General features: G+C 36.7%; 1 protein-coding gene across 7 annotated transcripts in view; it reads left to right on the plus strand.

Annotated features, from left to right (window-relative positions):
- PHKB (phosphorylase kinase regulatory subunit beta) overlaps positions 1-15,801 on the plus strand; it is a 193,668-nt gene extending 177,867 nt beyond the window's left edge. For all 7 annotated transcript variants that reach the window (XM_067718117.1, XM_067718116.1, XM_067718115.1 and 4 more), the window contains 5 exons: positions 1,638-1,772; positions 7,910-8,039; positions 12,107-12,214; positions 14,240-14,380; positions 15,033-15,801. In XM_067718117.1, coding sequence (XP_067574218.1) covers positions 1,638-1,772; positions 7,910-8,039; positions 12,107-12,214; positions 14,240-14,380; positions 15,033-15,170 — 652 coding nt within the window. In that variant the 3' untranslated portion in view covers positions 15,171-15,801. The remainder of the gene's footprint in view (positions 1-1,637; positions 1,773-7,909; positions 8,040-12,106; positions 12,215-14,239; positions 14,381-15,032) is intronic.
- Positions 15,802-17,433: the final 1,632 nt, after the last annotated feature.

The following is a 17,433-nucleotide window of genomic DNA, read 5'->3' on the forward strand; positions in this document are numbered from 1 at the left end:
ATGCTTGGTTGATATTACTTCCTGCTCAACTGGAAACGGTTACCATTTTTCTTACCATTTTTTCCACTGAGAGAGAGTAAAGTCATTCCATGAGGATGCATCACTGTTGTTTTGCAAACCAACCTTGGCAGAAAGAAGGACTTGAATCTTTTGATTATTTCCACCTAACATTTTCATCTCTGTACCTGCAATAACCTGTAGGCAGTCTTTCAAAGAAGTGTATAAGAGAAAGATATTGAAATATTTGGGCACAGTAACTTCGCCACTTTAAATCTTTGTTGCTGTAACTAGATGTTTCTACCTGTGGGCTGGCTACACAGTACCCCCTTTGGGAGACAAAGCCTGGGTGAATGAAGACATGTTCTTTGGAGTTCTCTGTCTCTGCTTGTTATTCAGTGTTCACCAAAGGATTTAAGGATAAAGCACAGGAATCTGCTGTGTAAAACTAATTCCCTAGCTTTTCCTAATGGTCTGTAGAGTTCTGGTTCCCTAAGGCATAGTATTATTTCCTGAGTTTTCTTTGGTTTGCATAACTAGTTTATCCGAGTTCTTTCCTCAGAATACAATAAATGAAATGAGATGAAACTGTAAAAATACTTACTAAAAGCTTCTCAAGTTAAATAATAAAATTATTTACACATAAAATAATGAAATATTTTAGGCATTTCTAGACACATAACTACCAGGCACACAAATAGTACTCAATAAATGCTTTCCTAAATAATCACATTAAAGCTCTTTCTGTAATACAAATGTGTTTTATGAACAGCATTTAAATATCTATTAAAGAATAGATTCTTCTGAAATGTACTGATTAAAGTATGTTCTCTGATATACTAGTATAATTAAGTTATAACTAACTGTGTGCCTGTATTTCAAAGGCAGGTATTTCTCCTCTGTCCCTTCCAATTAATGACTACAAAATAAATGAAGTAGGTAAAAAATACTTGTCCTTCCTGGGAAAGGAATGTGTATGTAATAGCATATCTCAGCCCATTTCTTAAAATGATTTATTTTTATCCTATTTGTTTTTTTCATATATCTAGTATTAAGAAAATAGTAGTGTGGCAGCCACTACTTATCAATCTCATTTGGTAAGAACCTAAGTATCTGTCTATTTTCTTTTTTTATAAATTTATTTATTTATTTTTGGCTGTGTTGGGTCGTCTAGTTGCGGCGAGCGGGGGCCACTCTTCATCGCGGTGCGTGGGCCCCTCACTGTCTCGGCCTCTCTTGTTGCGGAGCACAGGCTCCAGACGCGCAGGCTCAGTAGCCGTGGCCCACGGGCCCAGTTGCTCCGCGGCATGTGGGATCTTCCCAGACCAGGGCTCGAACCCGTGTTCCCTGCATTGGCAGGCAGGTTCTCAACCACTGTGCCACCAGGGAAGCCCCAGTATCTGTCTATTTTCATGTTTTACTACCTATCCACATATGCACAAGCAGGGCTCATTTTTAAGAGGCTGATCATGTCACATAATCTTGATGGAAGTAATTATATCAGCAGTTCAGGAAATTCAAATGGCCTTTTCTTCATTCCTCTTTGGATGGGTCAGTGCTGTTAAGGGCATTGCCAAAAGAAGCACAAGGTGATTTTATTTCAAGAGTTATTGATTCATGCTTTCCCTGTTTTGTTTCAGGTGGATCATCCATGCTATGAAGTATGAACTACAGATCCGTGGTGGAAACAAGCCAGCCAGAGACTTATATCAGTTGTCACCTACTGAAGTGAAACAGCTTCTGTTGGATATTCTGCAGCCTCAAAGGAATGGAAGGTAATGAGGGTCCTTTATCAAAGACCAGTAGATGGGCAGCATACCTAGAGATACTAATTAAAATTGTCTTCAGGGCTTCCCTGGTGGCGCAGTGGTTGAGAGTCCGCCTGCCGATGCAGGGGATACGGGTTCATGCCCCGGTCGGGGAAGATGCCACATGCCGTGGAGCGGCTGGGCCCGTGAGCCATGGCCGCTGAGCCTGCGCGTCCGGAGCCCGTGCTCCGCAACGGGAGAGGCCACAACAGTGAGAGGCCCGCGTACCGCAAAAAAAAAAAAAAAAAAAAAAAATTGTCTTCAGTTGTGATTTTGTGTTGATTTGAATTTTATACTTTTTTCAGGTATAGATTGTAAATGTTTCTTAATCTTTATTATTCTATGCAGAATGTAACACTTCATTCCACTTTGGTCAATTCCTCCCAACATTTTGGCATAAAAGTTTGGATTTGGTAATGTTACTTAAATATCTTGCCTGTAACTCTGTCTCTCTAAGTAGACTGTAAACTTATTCAGGTAAAACTTGTCTTAGACTTAACTTGTGCTAACCTTAGAATAAAAACAAAACAAATACTTTGGATTGCATTAAATTGAAGAGTTATCTTTATTACAGAAAGTGCTTTAATAAAATTATTTAAGCAAGCATTTATTGAGCACTATCTGTGTACCTGGTACTTTCCAAGGTATAGTTATATGCCTAGAAATACCTAGAGAAGAAGTCTTCTGCAAAAGTATATTTGAACAAATGGAAGAGCATCCTTGTTCTTAGACAGGAAAATTCAACATTTTAAAGATGTCTGTTTACAAGTTTAATGAAATTCCAATAAAATTCCAACAAGCTGTTTTATGGAGTTAGACCAGTTAATACTAAACTTCCTGTGGAAAAACAAACATGCAAGAATAACCAGAAAAACATAAAACAAAGACTTGCCCTAAGAGAGACAGTAAAAATATTTAAAAGTCTTTATAATTAAAATAACGTGATGCTGGTACATGAACAGAAAAATAGAACAGTTGAACAGAATAAAAAGTCCAGAAATAGACCCCCCCAAGACCTTATGGAAATTTCATGTATGATAATTTCATGTATGACATCTCAAAATCATTGGGTCAAGGATGGACTTTTTAAATAAATAGTGATGGGACAACTGGATAGCCATTTGGAAAAGATAAAATAAAATTCATACTTTATACTGTACTTGAGAATAAACTCCAAACAGATTAGTGATCTAAACGTTAAAAAAAAAAAATGAAACCATACTAGTGCTAAAAGAAGACATGGGTTGGGACTTCCCTGGTGGCACAGTGGTTAAGAATCCATCTCCCAATGCAGGAGACACAGGTTCAAGCCCTGGTCCAGGAAGATCCCTCATGCCACAGAACAACTAAGCCCCTGTGCCACAACTACTGAGCCTGCACTCTAGAGCCTGCAAGCCACAACTATTGAGCATGTGTGCTGCAACTACTGAAGCCCACATGCCTAGAGCCTGTGCTCCGCAACAAGAGAAGCCACTGCAATGAGAAGCCCGCACACCACAACAGAGAGTAGCCCCAGCTCACTGCAACTAGAGAAAGCCCGTGCATAGCAACAAAGACTCAACGCAGCCCAAAAAAATAAAATGGAATAAATATAAAAAAATAAATTCAAAAAAAAAGAAAACATGGGTAAATTCCTTTGTAACCTTGGTATGGGAAAGACTTTCTAACTATGATTCAAACCCAGGGGCAGTAAAAGATTATTAAGACTATATAAAAATTAAAAGCAACATTTTTCATGGTGAAAAAATAGACAATGCCAAAAGACAACTGAGAAGCTGGAACAGAACATTTGTTACAAAGAGCTAATACCCAAGAATCTTAGAAACTGAGGGACAAAGAACCAAAAACCTAAGAGAAAAATGGGGGAAAATATGATTGATCAATTCATTTAAAAAATTTAAAAATGGACCTTAAATATTTGGAAAGATGTTCAAACTAACTCATAATTAGAGAAATGTAAATTAAAACACATTGAGATACCATTTCTCATCTATCAGACTAGCAAAGTTAAACAGTATGGCAAACATTTGCTGAGGCTGTGGAGAAACAGACACTCCTATATATATCTGGTGACTACAACTCTTCTATATGGGAATTGGACAACATCTAAAAAAAAGTCTACATTTGCCCTTACCCTTTGACCCAGCAGTCTTACTTTTAGGGACCCACCCTGGAGGTTGCCTCCAACAGCATGAATAGATATTATATATATGCACAAGGTTGTTCATTGCATCATTGTTTATAATTGCAAATTTTGGAATGCCTATGACCTTAGTCCCCATGCATGAGGGATTATTTGAATAAACTGGTATGTCCACACAGTGGAGTACTATGAAGTTGTGAAAAAAGAATGAGTGTGGTCTCTATGAACTGATATAGAATAATTTCTAGGCTATATCATTACATAAAAACAGCAAAGTAAAAGGCAAAAGATTTACACACTCTGAAGAGAAACCAGAGGACTTCCCTGGTGGCGCAGTGGTTGAGAATCTGCCTTCCAGTGTGGGGAAATGCGGGTTCGATCCCTGGTCAGGGAACTGGATCCCACATGCATGCTGTGGCTGGGAGTTCGCATGCCACGACTAAGAAGCCCATGAACTGCAGCTAGAGAGCCCGCCAGCCGCAACTAAGGAGCACATGTGCCACAACTAAGGAACATACATGCTGCAGCTAAGGAGCTGCTGAACCGCAACTAAGGAGGCTGTGAGCTACAACTAAGGAATCCGCCTGCCACAACTAAGACCAGGAGCAACCAAAATAAATAAGTAAAATAAATAAAATAAAAATTTTTTTTAAACCCAGCAAAGTAAAAAAGAGTATGTATCGTACGCTACTCTTCATGTAAGAAAGAAGGGGATATCTGCTTACTTTTACAGAAGAAATACAGGAAGGATAAATCAGAAACTAATGAAATTGGTTACCTTCAGGGAGTGGGGAGGAACAGGGTGGGAAGAATGAAAAAAATAGGTACAGTGCAGTAGGGTTGAGGGTTGAGCAATACTTCCATTTGAATATACCTTCCATTTGAGTATACCATTTGAATAGCTCTGACTCAAACTATGGTAATGTTTTATATTCCCCAAATATAAATAATTAATTAAAATTAATCCATGTGTGCAAGGTACCCAAAATAGAATACAAACAGTAACAACTGACCCTAACCATATTACAAATGAATAATATTACCACACTGAAGGGGGGAGGGTATGACAAGAATTAACCAAAGTACCTTTGGAAAACATTGACTAGACACTGTAAAGCTGAACAAAAAAGAACTGCACACAAATCCTGTATTCTATATAATAATTTTTTTTCTCACAGAGGTAGGAATTAGCAATTCTGGAATTTATATATATTTATTTATATATATATATATGCACACATACACACATAGTGTTATATATATGGTGTGTATACATACACACACTGATATTAAGTAAATAAGTAAATGTGGCTAATTTGAGCCAGATTTTTTTTCACTGTTGGAAAATGTAGTTACAAATAAGGAAAGAGGAGTGGCTAGAATATACCCTGTGGTTTTGGGCTGGAATTGGGAATATCAGTATGAATTCATGATTTTTACACAGATGTATAGATACAGAAATAGATACAGCAATAAATGTGGATGTGTATATGCGAGCATACATCCATATCTTTTCTAATTGTCCACTGAAAGAACCTAGAAGCAATGAAACCCCAATAGCAATGAGCAAACCTAGTGCCCAGATATTGATTTCCAAATACCACTTTCTAATAAAGGAACCAGAGTTCCTTGGAGAAATGGTTGATTCCAGGGCTGGGGCAAGAAAAGTACAAGATGAACCTGGAGCATCTTGTGGTACCAGAAAGTAAGAAAATGCTCCAAAAAATTATAGAGGTGTGTTAGAAGGATGCTGGAGACAATGTGAAGAAGACTCAATGGCCAAAGCTGGAACAATTTGAGCAAGAAAATAAATAATGTTACTATTGGATTACATCTGGTAGAATAAATATCCATGAGTCCATGCTGATATAAGTAGATAAATGGGAGAGAAGGGACTTGTATTACAATGGAATTCCAATTAATAAGTATAGATGGAATGATGGAAATAAAAAAATCACCATTAGGCAAATACAAGAGTAATAACTATTGCAGGCAAGAACCACTAAATTTAGTGGGTAGAAGTATGATGAGAAATGGAAAATTTGCATAATTTCAAAGTATTTCCATTCAAGATACTTTTTAATTGTAAAAGGAAAAATTGTAACTTGACAGTGCAGAAACCCAGCAGACTCCACCTTAACTAAATGATCAAGGTTAACATCACCATTAATAAGATACATCAACATCACATACCCCCTGATATGATGTGCTGAGAAGGGTACAACTATTTCTGGGTATTCCTGTGAAAAATGCATAACCTAAGTCTTATCATGAGAAAACGTCAGACGAACCTAAATTGAGGTACATTCTACAAAATAACTGACATTTCTAAAATGTCTAAGTCGTGAAAGATGAAGATTGAGGAACTGTCACAGAGTAGAGGAGCCTAAGGAGACCTGGAAACTAAATGCAGTGTGGGGTCCTGGATGGGATCCAGGCGCAAAACAAGGATATTTGTGGTGAAATTGGCAAAATTTGAATAAGGCCCATAGATTAGTAGTTTATTTCCTGGTTTCGAATAGTTGTGCTATTGGTCATGTAAGATGACAGTAGAGGAAGTTGAGTAAAGAGGAACTTCATTAATTTTTTTTTTTTTACTTTTCTGTAAGTCTAATTTTTTTCAAAATAAGAAGCCAAAAAAGTAAAAATAAGAGAATTCTTCTAAAATAATTCCTCCTCTGTGAGTATTCACACATTTCTACCTTTTATGTTGTTCTAAGCAAACATCTCCTTTTTATAGTATTAACCATGACTTCATAGAACTCGGAAAACATCTCTTTTGTTGTTGCCAAACAAAGGAAATAAGGGGAAAAATCAAATGCAGAATATAGGATATTCAGTTTGCACACCCATTTTCCAAAATAAAACATCATGAAGGAACTCCTTTGGCTTTTTCTCTTTAGCATAGCACTGAACCCAGCCGCACAAGTGTGGGTCTACCAAAAGAAGCTGTATGTCCAAAAAAGTGCCTCCTCACTTATGTAGTGATATAATTTCATTGGTCCTCTTTCACCAGAACAAAAATGTCTTTTTATGTTTACTGTATCATGCATAGCTATTTTCACACCTAGAAATACTGTTGGTCATTACATTCCCACCTTGTGGTTGATGACACATTTTACTCTGCAGCCTGTTTTAATACCAAGTATAAAAAGTTTATATTTGTTACTATCTTCAGCTTTTGTAAGAATATACTACTATGTCATTTGTGTGTTCTTTTCAGATTATGCAAATTCTGCATCTTTAGCAGTTTGTGATTGAAATAACTATTATATCTTTAAGGTTTAATACTTTATCCATGCAAATAATAGATCTAGAATTTTGACTCTTACATGTCGATTATTATGACATGTAAAATTTGGTAACTGATTCTTCAGCACTGGTACTTTGGCCATATTTAAATTAAGGTTTAAAACTAAATATAAGGTTTAAATTGACACATAAGGTTTAAAATAAGGTAATTTCATTAGATACATCATGCTTTTTTGAGCATTCACCCACTTATCAGGTGTTTATTAAGCACCTTTCTTGGAGAAGTGTATAGGAATGATCAAGCTATATATATCAATACAATGCCCATGTCTTCATGGAGCTTACATTTTATTGTATGTGAGGACCACATGAACTAATTTTGAAAATGACTGCTGCTGTGTTTTTACATTGAGCTGCTTTTTATGTTAGAAAGTCATTTAATCACATAGTGAGTTGTAAGTAACTTACTAGAGAATAACATTTTGCTTGTTAAATTTCTTTAAATCTTGGGGGTTTTTTCCTTTCCTGCAAGCTCTGTTTTCACTTTGAAATATTTAGTAACCTCTGTAACACATGGTAGATAAGCATCATTGATGGAATTTGGCTTTTCTTGCTCACTCTATTGGAACAGTTAATCCATATAAAAGCCCTGCTTTCTGCCAGAACAAGCTTGTTTTTCAACACTGAGGCATTTTCTTTTGGTCTACAGATGTTGGCTGAACAGGCGTCAGATCGATGGGTCTTTGAATAGAACTCCCCCTGGGTTCTATGACCGAGTGTGGCAGATCCTGGAGCGCACACCCAATGGAATCATTGTAGCTGGAAGGCATTTGCCCCAGGTACAGCCCCACTCTGTTTGTGTCAGTAAAGGGACTTCTAAAGGGACCTCAAGGAGCAGAGAGTTCTTTCCTTCTCTGCTTTGAAAATAACTTTTCTACTTATTCCATTTTCTAAGAGTATTTAAAGTAGGGGTATCCAGATACCTGAAGGGAGAAAATAAGTCTGGTCAATTGGATTGGAAATATTTTTTCCCAATCTGAGTTCCTTTTATTTTTCAATTTTAGTGTTCCTCTATAAAAAAGCCTTGTTTTACAAATGGATATTTTGCTTGAAAGTTGTATTCAATAAAAAAAAAATTTTGTTTTATCATATTTCAGATGTTTCAAGGAAGTTCTCAGTTTAAAGACACCATATGGTCAAACCTTTTGCCAAGCAATCTATCCTTCCTTTGTTTGCTTATTAGTGAATTTAGGGTTTCTTATATTGACATTACTGAGTGGTGGTATTCCTTCACCACCAACTGTAATGGGCCAGTGCTGGGGGACCTCACAAACAGGAAAACATACATTCAAAAGACAGAACCAAATCAGTCTTAAGAAACAAGGTGACTTAGTAATGCTGTGGATAAGGAAATTACTAGTTAAGAACTGTACTGAATGTGAAAAGTACAGTAACTTTTTAGGTCATTAGACAATCATTTAATTGAGATGTAACTTACCGTTGGTCCGAATGAATTAGTGTTCCCTCCTTTAGATGGTTTCCCAAGTTATATAAACTGCCCTGCCTCTTTGATTTAATTATTTTATTTAATCCTGACACCTAAATCATTGTGCTTATGCACAATGATTTAGGTGTCAGGGAATAATTAGGCCTTCAAGAAATGGAGTAGTGTATCTGTTTATAGTGTTGAAACATCAAACAAATTATTCTTGATGAAAGTCTTTATACAAAGTATTCTTTTTTTTATTGAAGTATACTTGATTTACAATATTAGTTTCAGGTGTACAACATAGTGATTCAGTATTTTTATAAATTATACTCTATTTAATGTTATTATAAAATATAGGCTGTATTCCCTGTGCTGTATAGCAGGGGTCCCCAACCCCTGGGCCACAGACCAGTACTGGTCCATGGCCTGTTAGGAAGTGGGCTGCACAGCAGGAGGTGAGTGGCGGGCGAGTGAGCAAGTGAAGCTTCATCTGTATTTACAGCCACTCCCCATCGCTCGCATTACATCCTGAGCTGCACCTCTTGTCAGATCAGTGGCAGCATTAGATTCTCATAGGAGCGCAAACCCTGCTGTGAACTGCGCATGCGAGGGATCTAGGTTGCGTGCCCCTTATGAGAATCTAATGCCTGATGATCTGAGGTGGAGCTGAGGCAGTGATGCTAGCGCTGGGGAGTGGCTCTAAATACAGATTATCATTAGCAGAGAGGTTTGACTGCACAGAGACCATAATAAATCAGTTGCTTGCAGACTCATATCAAAACCCTACAGGCAGTGGCAAGTGAAAACAAGCTCAGGGCTCCCACTGATTCTGCATTATGGTGAGTTGTATAATTATTTCATTATATATTACAATGTAATAATAATAGAAATAAAGTTCACAATAAATGTAATGCGCTTGCATCATCCCGAAACCATCCCCTCCCACCCCCACCCTGCTCTGTAGAAAAATTGTCTTCCATGAAACCAGTCCCTGGTGCCAAAAAGTTTGGGGACCACTGCTATATAGTATATACTTGCAGCTTATTTATTTTATGCATAGTTTGTACCTCGTAGTCCCTTACCCCTATCTTGCCCCTCTCCTCTTCCCTCACCCCACTGGCAACTACTAGTTTGATCTCTATATCTGTGAAAATAAAATATTCTTAAATACACACACCCATACTCATTTTGTTTATATGTACATAGGGTATTTCTGAAAGGATCCATAAGAAATTGGTAGCGTTCTAGTCTTTGCCTTTGGGAAAAGGAACTGTGGTCTGGGGGGACAGAGCAGCTTTTCACTGAAAACCCTTTTTAACCTTTCAGAATTTGAACTTTGTGAATCTATTATTTATTTTCAAAAATGAATAAGAACTTTTTAAAAGGATTCTTTATGCTATTAACAAACTGTTGAGTGGTTCTTGTCGGCCGCCAGTATAGGTGCTCCAGCCCTTTCCCAGATGCTCTGTGACCGTTGTATGGAGCAGCTCTGTCTCCTGTGGGTGGGGAACTGGCCTCTACTGTTCGTGTCCTGCTTCTTCTGCTAGGCCTTGTGTCCATGTACAGTGGACTCTGGCAATGTTTTGTTACCTTCTTTCCCAACCCCCGCTAATACCTACCAGATATTCTTTTAATTGTCTAATTGCCTGGGCCACTTACATTTAGTATTTTCTCCTTGCTAACAACAACTACATGTTAAGTATTTTTATGTGCCAGGCACTTTTCTAAGTGCTCCTTTAATTCTCACAACAGTCTTTTGAGTTAGGTACTTTATTGTTACTGTTTGACAGATGAGGAAACTAAAGCACAGATAAGTGGTTTTTCCAACGTCACACATCTAGGAAGTAGCTGACCCAGAGTGCAACCCCCTTCCCCGGCAATTTGACTTCTGAGCCTTTTCTCTTAACTTCTCTGCTACACTTGCCACTTCTTTCAGAGACTGGAAAATAAGGCAGCCTTGATGTCTCTTCTCTAGGTTTAACTATTGTATTGCATACTAGCTAGGTTGACTTTTCAAATGAGATATATTAAAAGGAAATTGATGTGAACCCATGAAAAGTTCTTCCTTTTCTTCTGTGACCCCATTAGTCTCATTGCTAGACATCTAAACAGTTATAATTACAGGCATATCTCAAATATTGCAGGTTTGGTTCCAGACGATTGCAATAAAGCAAATTACATAAAATTTTCTGGTTTTCCAGTGCATATAAAAATTATGTTTATACTATACTGTAGTCTACTAAGTGTGCAATAGCATTATGTCTAAAAAAACAATGCATGTACCTTAATTAAAAAGTACTTTATTGCTAAAAATTGGTAACCGTCATATAACAACACAGGGTTGCCACAAACCTTCAATTTGTAAAACACAATCTGCAAAGTGCAGTAAAGTGAAGCACAATAAAACAAGGTATGCCCGCACCCTGTTGAACAACCAGCTTCATTTTCCCCAAATTAGGTACTACCTGTAAACATTAACCTTATGTTGGATTGTATTGAATATAGAATACAATAGATGGACCATACTGAATATAGGACTGAGGCATTATTATACCAAGCAGAATAACACTGCTGTCATTTGTTTGAAAGGAGACATTTCTGCTGGGTCCCATTTTGAGTAGTACGTAGATAGATATTGTTCTGAGGCTGTGATTAAGTTCACTGTAAATCATCACTGAGGTAAAAGCAAATAAGTATGACTCATCATCTCTGCATCTCTGGTAATAATTCTGGGGACTCCATCTGCTTTCCACCATATAAGCCTAACATTTAGAGCCTTTCCTTCCATCCTTTGAAGATTATCTACCATGCCCAGATATGATTCAGATTTGAGTTTATTTTCTGCTTTCATTTGGTTTGTGGAATGTGAATGGAAGATTTTGCAATACTCTTGTCTTAAATGAAATATCAAGAGTAGAGTAGAGAACATTTTTTTTGTTTTGCTTTTTCCTGCGCATAATATTGTTTCACTTATTTGTATGCATTTTTATGCTGCCAGCTCAGAAAGGACCTGCCACAGAAATGATGTTAATTTAATAGCAGGTGACTTACATGCTGAAGTCTGACAGCAAGCATAACTTCTTGTGTTAATTCTGAAAGCAATATGTACTCTTATTTGTTGTCTCAATTTTTGGCTCTTCCGTTTGTGTATTGAAGTGGTTTTCTAATATAGTCCCTTTTCCCTAAAAACATTAAAATAGTGAAGATAACTACTAAAAACAGGAGGTTTAATTTATCACAACAAGCTGGTTGGCTTCAGTAATTTGACATATATAAAATCCAGTCATATAGCTGAAAATGCTCTCTAAGGTTTTGTAGAAGCTGAAAAAGATTATTGACTAGAAAATGAAGTTTTCCTATTAAGTGGGAACCAGGATATAACAATGCAGCATATTAATATTGAGTTATTTCTTTCAGCAACCAACCCTGTCAGATATGACCATGTATGAGATGAATTTCTCTCTCCTTGTGGAAGACATGTTGGGAAATATTGACCAGCCAAAATACAGACAGATAGTTGTGGAGGTTTGTATTTTAAAATGTAGATTGCTGAAGAAGTGCTTTCTATCTGTTCCCTGAAAACTAGTATAAGGAAACTGCCCAAGAGACCAGGAATTCCACTCCTCACCTAACCCAAATCTCCAGTTGAGTCCTGGAGGAGATGGCCATCCTTGACCCAAGTCAAAGCACATGAACAATTCAAACATCTTAAATCCATCAGGGTGGAAAGGCTAACTGCCCAACTTTCTCAGCTATACACTCACCCCCACAGTAAGTGCATCAACAGTACCATGAAAAAGAGGAAGTGACCTTTTTCTATTTGTCTTTTTTTTTTTTTCTGTTTACAGAAATAACTCATGACTATTGTAGAAAATTTCAACAGTTCAGAAAATTATAGAAAAGAAAGCCCAAAATGTCTCTATATCCACTAACAATAGATTGCCACTATTATTTTGAGGGACACCTTTCTAGACATCTCTCTGTGAACAGAGAAGACATGTAATTTTGTGTATCATCATTGCTCCATATAAAGTTAAATGCTAATGTACACACACACGTGTGTGCGCATGTGTACACATGCTTTTTTGCCATTTTAAAACATATCAAATACATAGAAAATAAATAAGTAAAGAAAAAGGAAAAAAATACATAGAGAATCCCTCAAATGAATGGATATAATTTATAGCTCATCCTCACTTTGTCTGTTTCTCTGGGAATGTCTCCATCAGACTTTGTGTTTCTCGAGGGTGGGTAATATGTCTTATTGATACAGAAGCTCTCAGTGGGTGCTGAACTGGATGTGGCACCTCCTAAAATCCAGCATATCTGGAGCTACAGTCAGCTAAGTGAGATTCAGCCTTATCTCTGATGTGCCAGGATTTGGGAAAGAATATCAGCCAGTCAGTGTCATAGCATGTGGGAGTGAGGCAGAGACTGGGGTCAAGAAAAGATGGGGTTTTCAAAAGGGTGAATGCCTTCTTTGTGCTGTTAACCTTTTGGTATCTTGTGCCCATAGTTGTCTCTAAAATAAAGTCATTCTCTTTGCGGAAGAAATCTACACTTAGTACTTGAGCAAAACTTCGAATTCTTTTGACTAAAGCCCTGCCCCAAGGTCTCCCACATTGTGACCCCTGGATTTTTCTGTTTCCTTTGGTTCTTTCCGGTTCTGTTTGGGAAGCATTTCAATAAAATACATTCAAAAAGATTCCCAAGTTGGGAATTATGAGGCCTTTTTCCTGTTCCATGGCCAACTTAGGAGCCATAATCATCATGAGAAAGTCTTTACCAAGCATTGTATACTCAGATACAATCTTTGCATATTACAGTCTTTGCATATTACAGTTTGTCATATAAAATGAACATTACTACTTAGATAAATGTGTAGGGTAGCCAAACAATAGGATGATGCCTTAAACTAAGATAGCTTATACAAACCAAATAATACTCATGTCATAAAGAGTCAAAGTATATTGTTTAAAACATAACTGTCCCCTAAAAAATACTATGATGTCACAGAATTATACTCATTTTGGGGTGCTAGACTCCCAAGTCATTTGATCCTGAGCCCAGATCCAGAATCTCCATTGAACTCATCTGCCTTCTCTGGCTTTGTTGCCTACCACCTCTTCCGAGGCAGCCTGTGCTCCACAGGACACTGTTTTGGTGTCTTGCCACCAAGGATTAAGGCCTGAAGACCAGAAAGAGTTCAGACACTTCGGGTGAATAGGGCACTATGTACTGTTGACAGGATTAGAAAAGTCATTTTTCTAAGTTATTAGTTTTATTTAAGTAACTGAAAAACATTTCCATACAGCTACAGGGATACATACAATGAAAAAAAAAGGTGAGGTTTCCAAACAGAACTCATGCTACTAGTTTGCAAGATTAGGAAGATTCCATCCATGGATGATCCTAAAGCCTGTCATTGTACAGAACACACTGTGGAATATGAGGACCATACATCAGTCTGAGTAAAGAATGAAAACATATCCAGACTGTGTCGCTTTTATGGTTCATATAATTGGCTTTCAATATGTCTGTCTCTTCTAGTTACTAATGGTTGTATCCATTGTACTGGAAAGAAACCCTGAGCTAGAATTTCAAGACAAAGTAGATCTAGACAAACTGGTGAAAGAAGCATTTCATGAATTTCAAAAAGATGAGAGTCGACTAAAAGAAGTTGAAAAACAAGTAAGTAGACAAAATAGCTTTTTGTAGAATTGTTTTTTTGTCTCAATTCTTCAAAATATCCCTAATCTCTTATCACTTATCTTATGAAACAGATTTACGGAGTACTAAATAGAGTACTTGAGAGGCAGAGGGAGGTCTGATTTATTTAAGGAATTAATGTTACTTTTTAGTTAATTACTAGTCAATTCAGCTATGAAGTTCTAACTAAAAAGAAATCTAAGAAGAGATAAATTTTCCTTTTTATAGTTAGCAGTTAAAATGTGTTTTACCAGAAAAGAGCCATAGGTTCCAGAAGGCTATAAAATTAAATTCTGGGGAGGCTGGGAATGAGTAACAGGCTACATTGGTGCTGTGTACTACCTAATATAGTCCCTTCCAGGCTCTCTGTTTAATATTTTATGCTTGTCAGTAAAAAGGTTCCCTAAGTAAATAAAAATTATCAGCAAAGAGGAGAATACTAAAAATGTCTGTCTTTGTTTTATATGCTGAGAAGACACCTCAGGAAAATAAAAGAAAAACTCAAGAAGCTCATCTTTTCCATGAGGAAATATTTCTGTGAATTTATTTTTCCCTCTAGGCTGACACTGACTTTACCTGTCAACTCTTTATAAACAAAAAAATCAAACAACTTGCTTATTGTTTTCCTTTGTAGGATGACATGACTTCCTTTTACAATACTCCCCCGCTGGGAAAAAGAGGAACATGCAGCTATTTGACAAAGGTTGTGATGAATTTGCTGCTGGAAGGAGAAGTCAAGCCAAGCAATGATGACCCGTGTCTGGTTAGCTAGTGAGGAAGGTGTTAGAGACCCTGTTGAGGCAGGTTTTCCAGAAGTGTGTGAAGTTTGTGTTGAAGCTTAATCGAGGCAACCATTAATGTGTGGGCTGATCGTGCTGGTGAGTGGTTGCCACACCCTTGGCAGAGTTATTGGACCTCTTGCATGCCATAAGCAATCTGATGGTAAGAACTGCTTATAATCAAGTGAAAATAAGTTCTCATGATTATGCCCACTACAATAATAATCTTTACTGAACAATAGTAATTGTTTATGAATTGAAAGTTCACCACTGCATGTTTTGTGATTACACAGCTCATCAAAATGAGTCTTTGCACTTTGGACTAAATTCCCACCTTACTGCCAATTAAATGAATTTTCCAACTAATTATGTGTACTAGGAATGAAAATATATTGAAAGAATGGTAAATTTTTTAAGTGGCATTATAATGCTAGAAAAAGATATCAGTATGCATCATAAAAGCAAAATCAGCCAGCTGATATTTTGATTCTCAAACTGCATTATCGATAATATTTTAGTATACAGAGCTATTGTACAATGTTTGCCTTGTAAACATGATTGTGGTTTTGTATTTGTGCTAACTGTAGTGGTTGAACTAAAATAATAAACCTATGCCTGATCAAATATTTTCTTTGTGCTCTTACTAAAAACAATTTAAGTAAGATTATTCAGAAGTGTGGGCTGTTAACCTAGTTTGTACTCATAAAAAACAAAATTAAAAGTCATTAAATTTTATTTCTGAATTAATGAATATATCTGGACACATTCTTTGTTCCATTACTCACAGTATCAAGTTTATTACTCCTGAATATTTTCATTTAATTGATCAGGAGATGAAATGGAAGAGAATCTATGGTACCTACAATTACGCATATTTTGTTACCAAATTTACTTAAGCAAATGTTAATAAAAATATAAAGTAGATTAAACATTTAAATTTTATGAATTTATTTCCTTACTGAATATTACAATGAAGCCCATTAATTTGAGCCCTGGCCCCAAAGAGAGTCATTTTTCTGACCAGTCTTATTATTGAGTTTCACCTGAGAAGTCAAACTTGTCACAAAAAATGCAGCCTATTTGTAGAGTCTTGAAAGGATCTAAGAAAGAAAGGACAAAGTAGCTTCAGTGACAAGTCAAACTGATATCAAATAAATGGATGCAGGATCACATGAAAAAATCTGAAGAGTCAGGCACATTCCTCATAACTTTGAGGTACACTGCCTAGATCCTGCATAAGAAATCATACGTGTGCAGGTTGGCAAAATTGAGAAAAATGAGGTAAAAATCTGACCAAATAGAACTTTTTTTTTTTCGGAAATGAAGGAGAAAAATAACATCTATTCAGAACCTGTTATGTATTAAGTGTTTCACATGAATTATAATAGCAAATTTGCATACTGATCATATGAGATAGAAATTGTTATCCCAATTTTACAGGTAAGAATACTATGGTCCAGATTATGTAATAAATTCCTCCACTTGTAATATGAAAAGAATTCAGATTTCTGTATGTCATTACAGAATCTGTGTACTTCTCACTAGTCTACCCCAGACTGATTTTTTTCCCTCTAATGTGATTGTAGTCTCAGATTGCCACATTTCCTGGTAAAACCCACTGGGGAGAAGCCAGTAACAGTTGATTCAGGCTATGGGGGATGATTTCGTTTAGGAGTTCTCCTTGCTTCTTTAGGAATTCTGGCCTAAGGCTATCTTATCTGATTGCACTATCTTTGATTCCAAACCAATCACTGGCTTCTGTCTAAAACCATGATTTTACTGGATTACAAACCACTTTTACAAGCCTCCAGATAAATGCTGTAAGCGCTCATTGCCCACTGAGAATTCCTCACTAGTCAGTCAATTTGAGTTTTCCCTTTGACTCAGAGCATAATCTGGCTCTGAAGAAAATTCCAGTAGTAACAAATAATAGGAAATAAAAGTGGTATCACTGAAATAATTTTTTTGTCTCTAATGATCAATAATTTGAAAGAGCTAGAACAATTTATATTTGGCAATGTGGATGGATGCATTTGTACTAAAGTCAGTCAAACTGTACAGTCTTTCCTCAGTGCCCACAGGAAATTGGTTCCAGGACTCCCCATGGATATCAAAATCCATGGATGCTCAAGTTCCGTATATAAAATGACATAGTATTTACATGACCTACATATGCCCTCCTGTACACGTTAAATCATCTCTAGATTACTTACAATTCCTAATACAATGTAAACGCTGTGTAAATTGTTGCCAATG

The sequence above is a fragment of the Pseudorca crassidens genome, chromosome 20 (genome assembly GCF_039906515.1).
Source record: "Pseudorca crassidens isolate mPseCra1 chromosome 20, mPseCra1.hap1, whole genome shotgun sequence".
NCBI lineage: Eukaryota > Metazoa > Chordata > Mammalia > Artiodactyla > Delphinidae > Pseudorca > Pseudorca crassidens.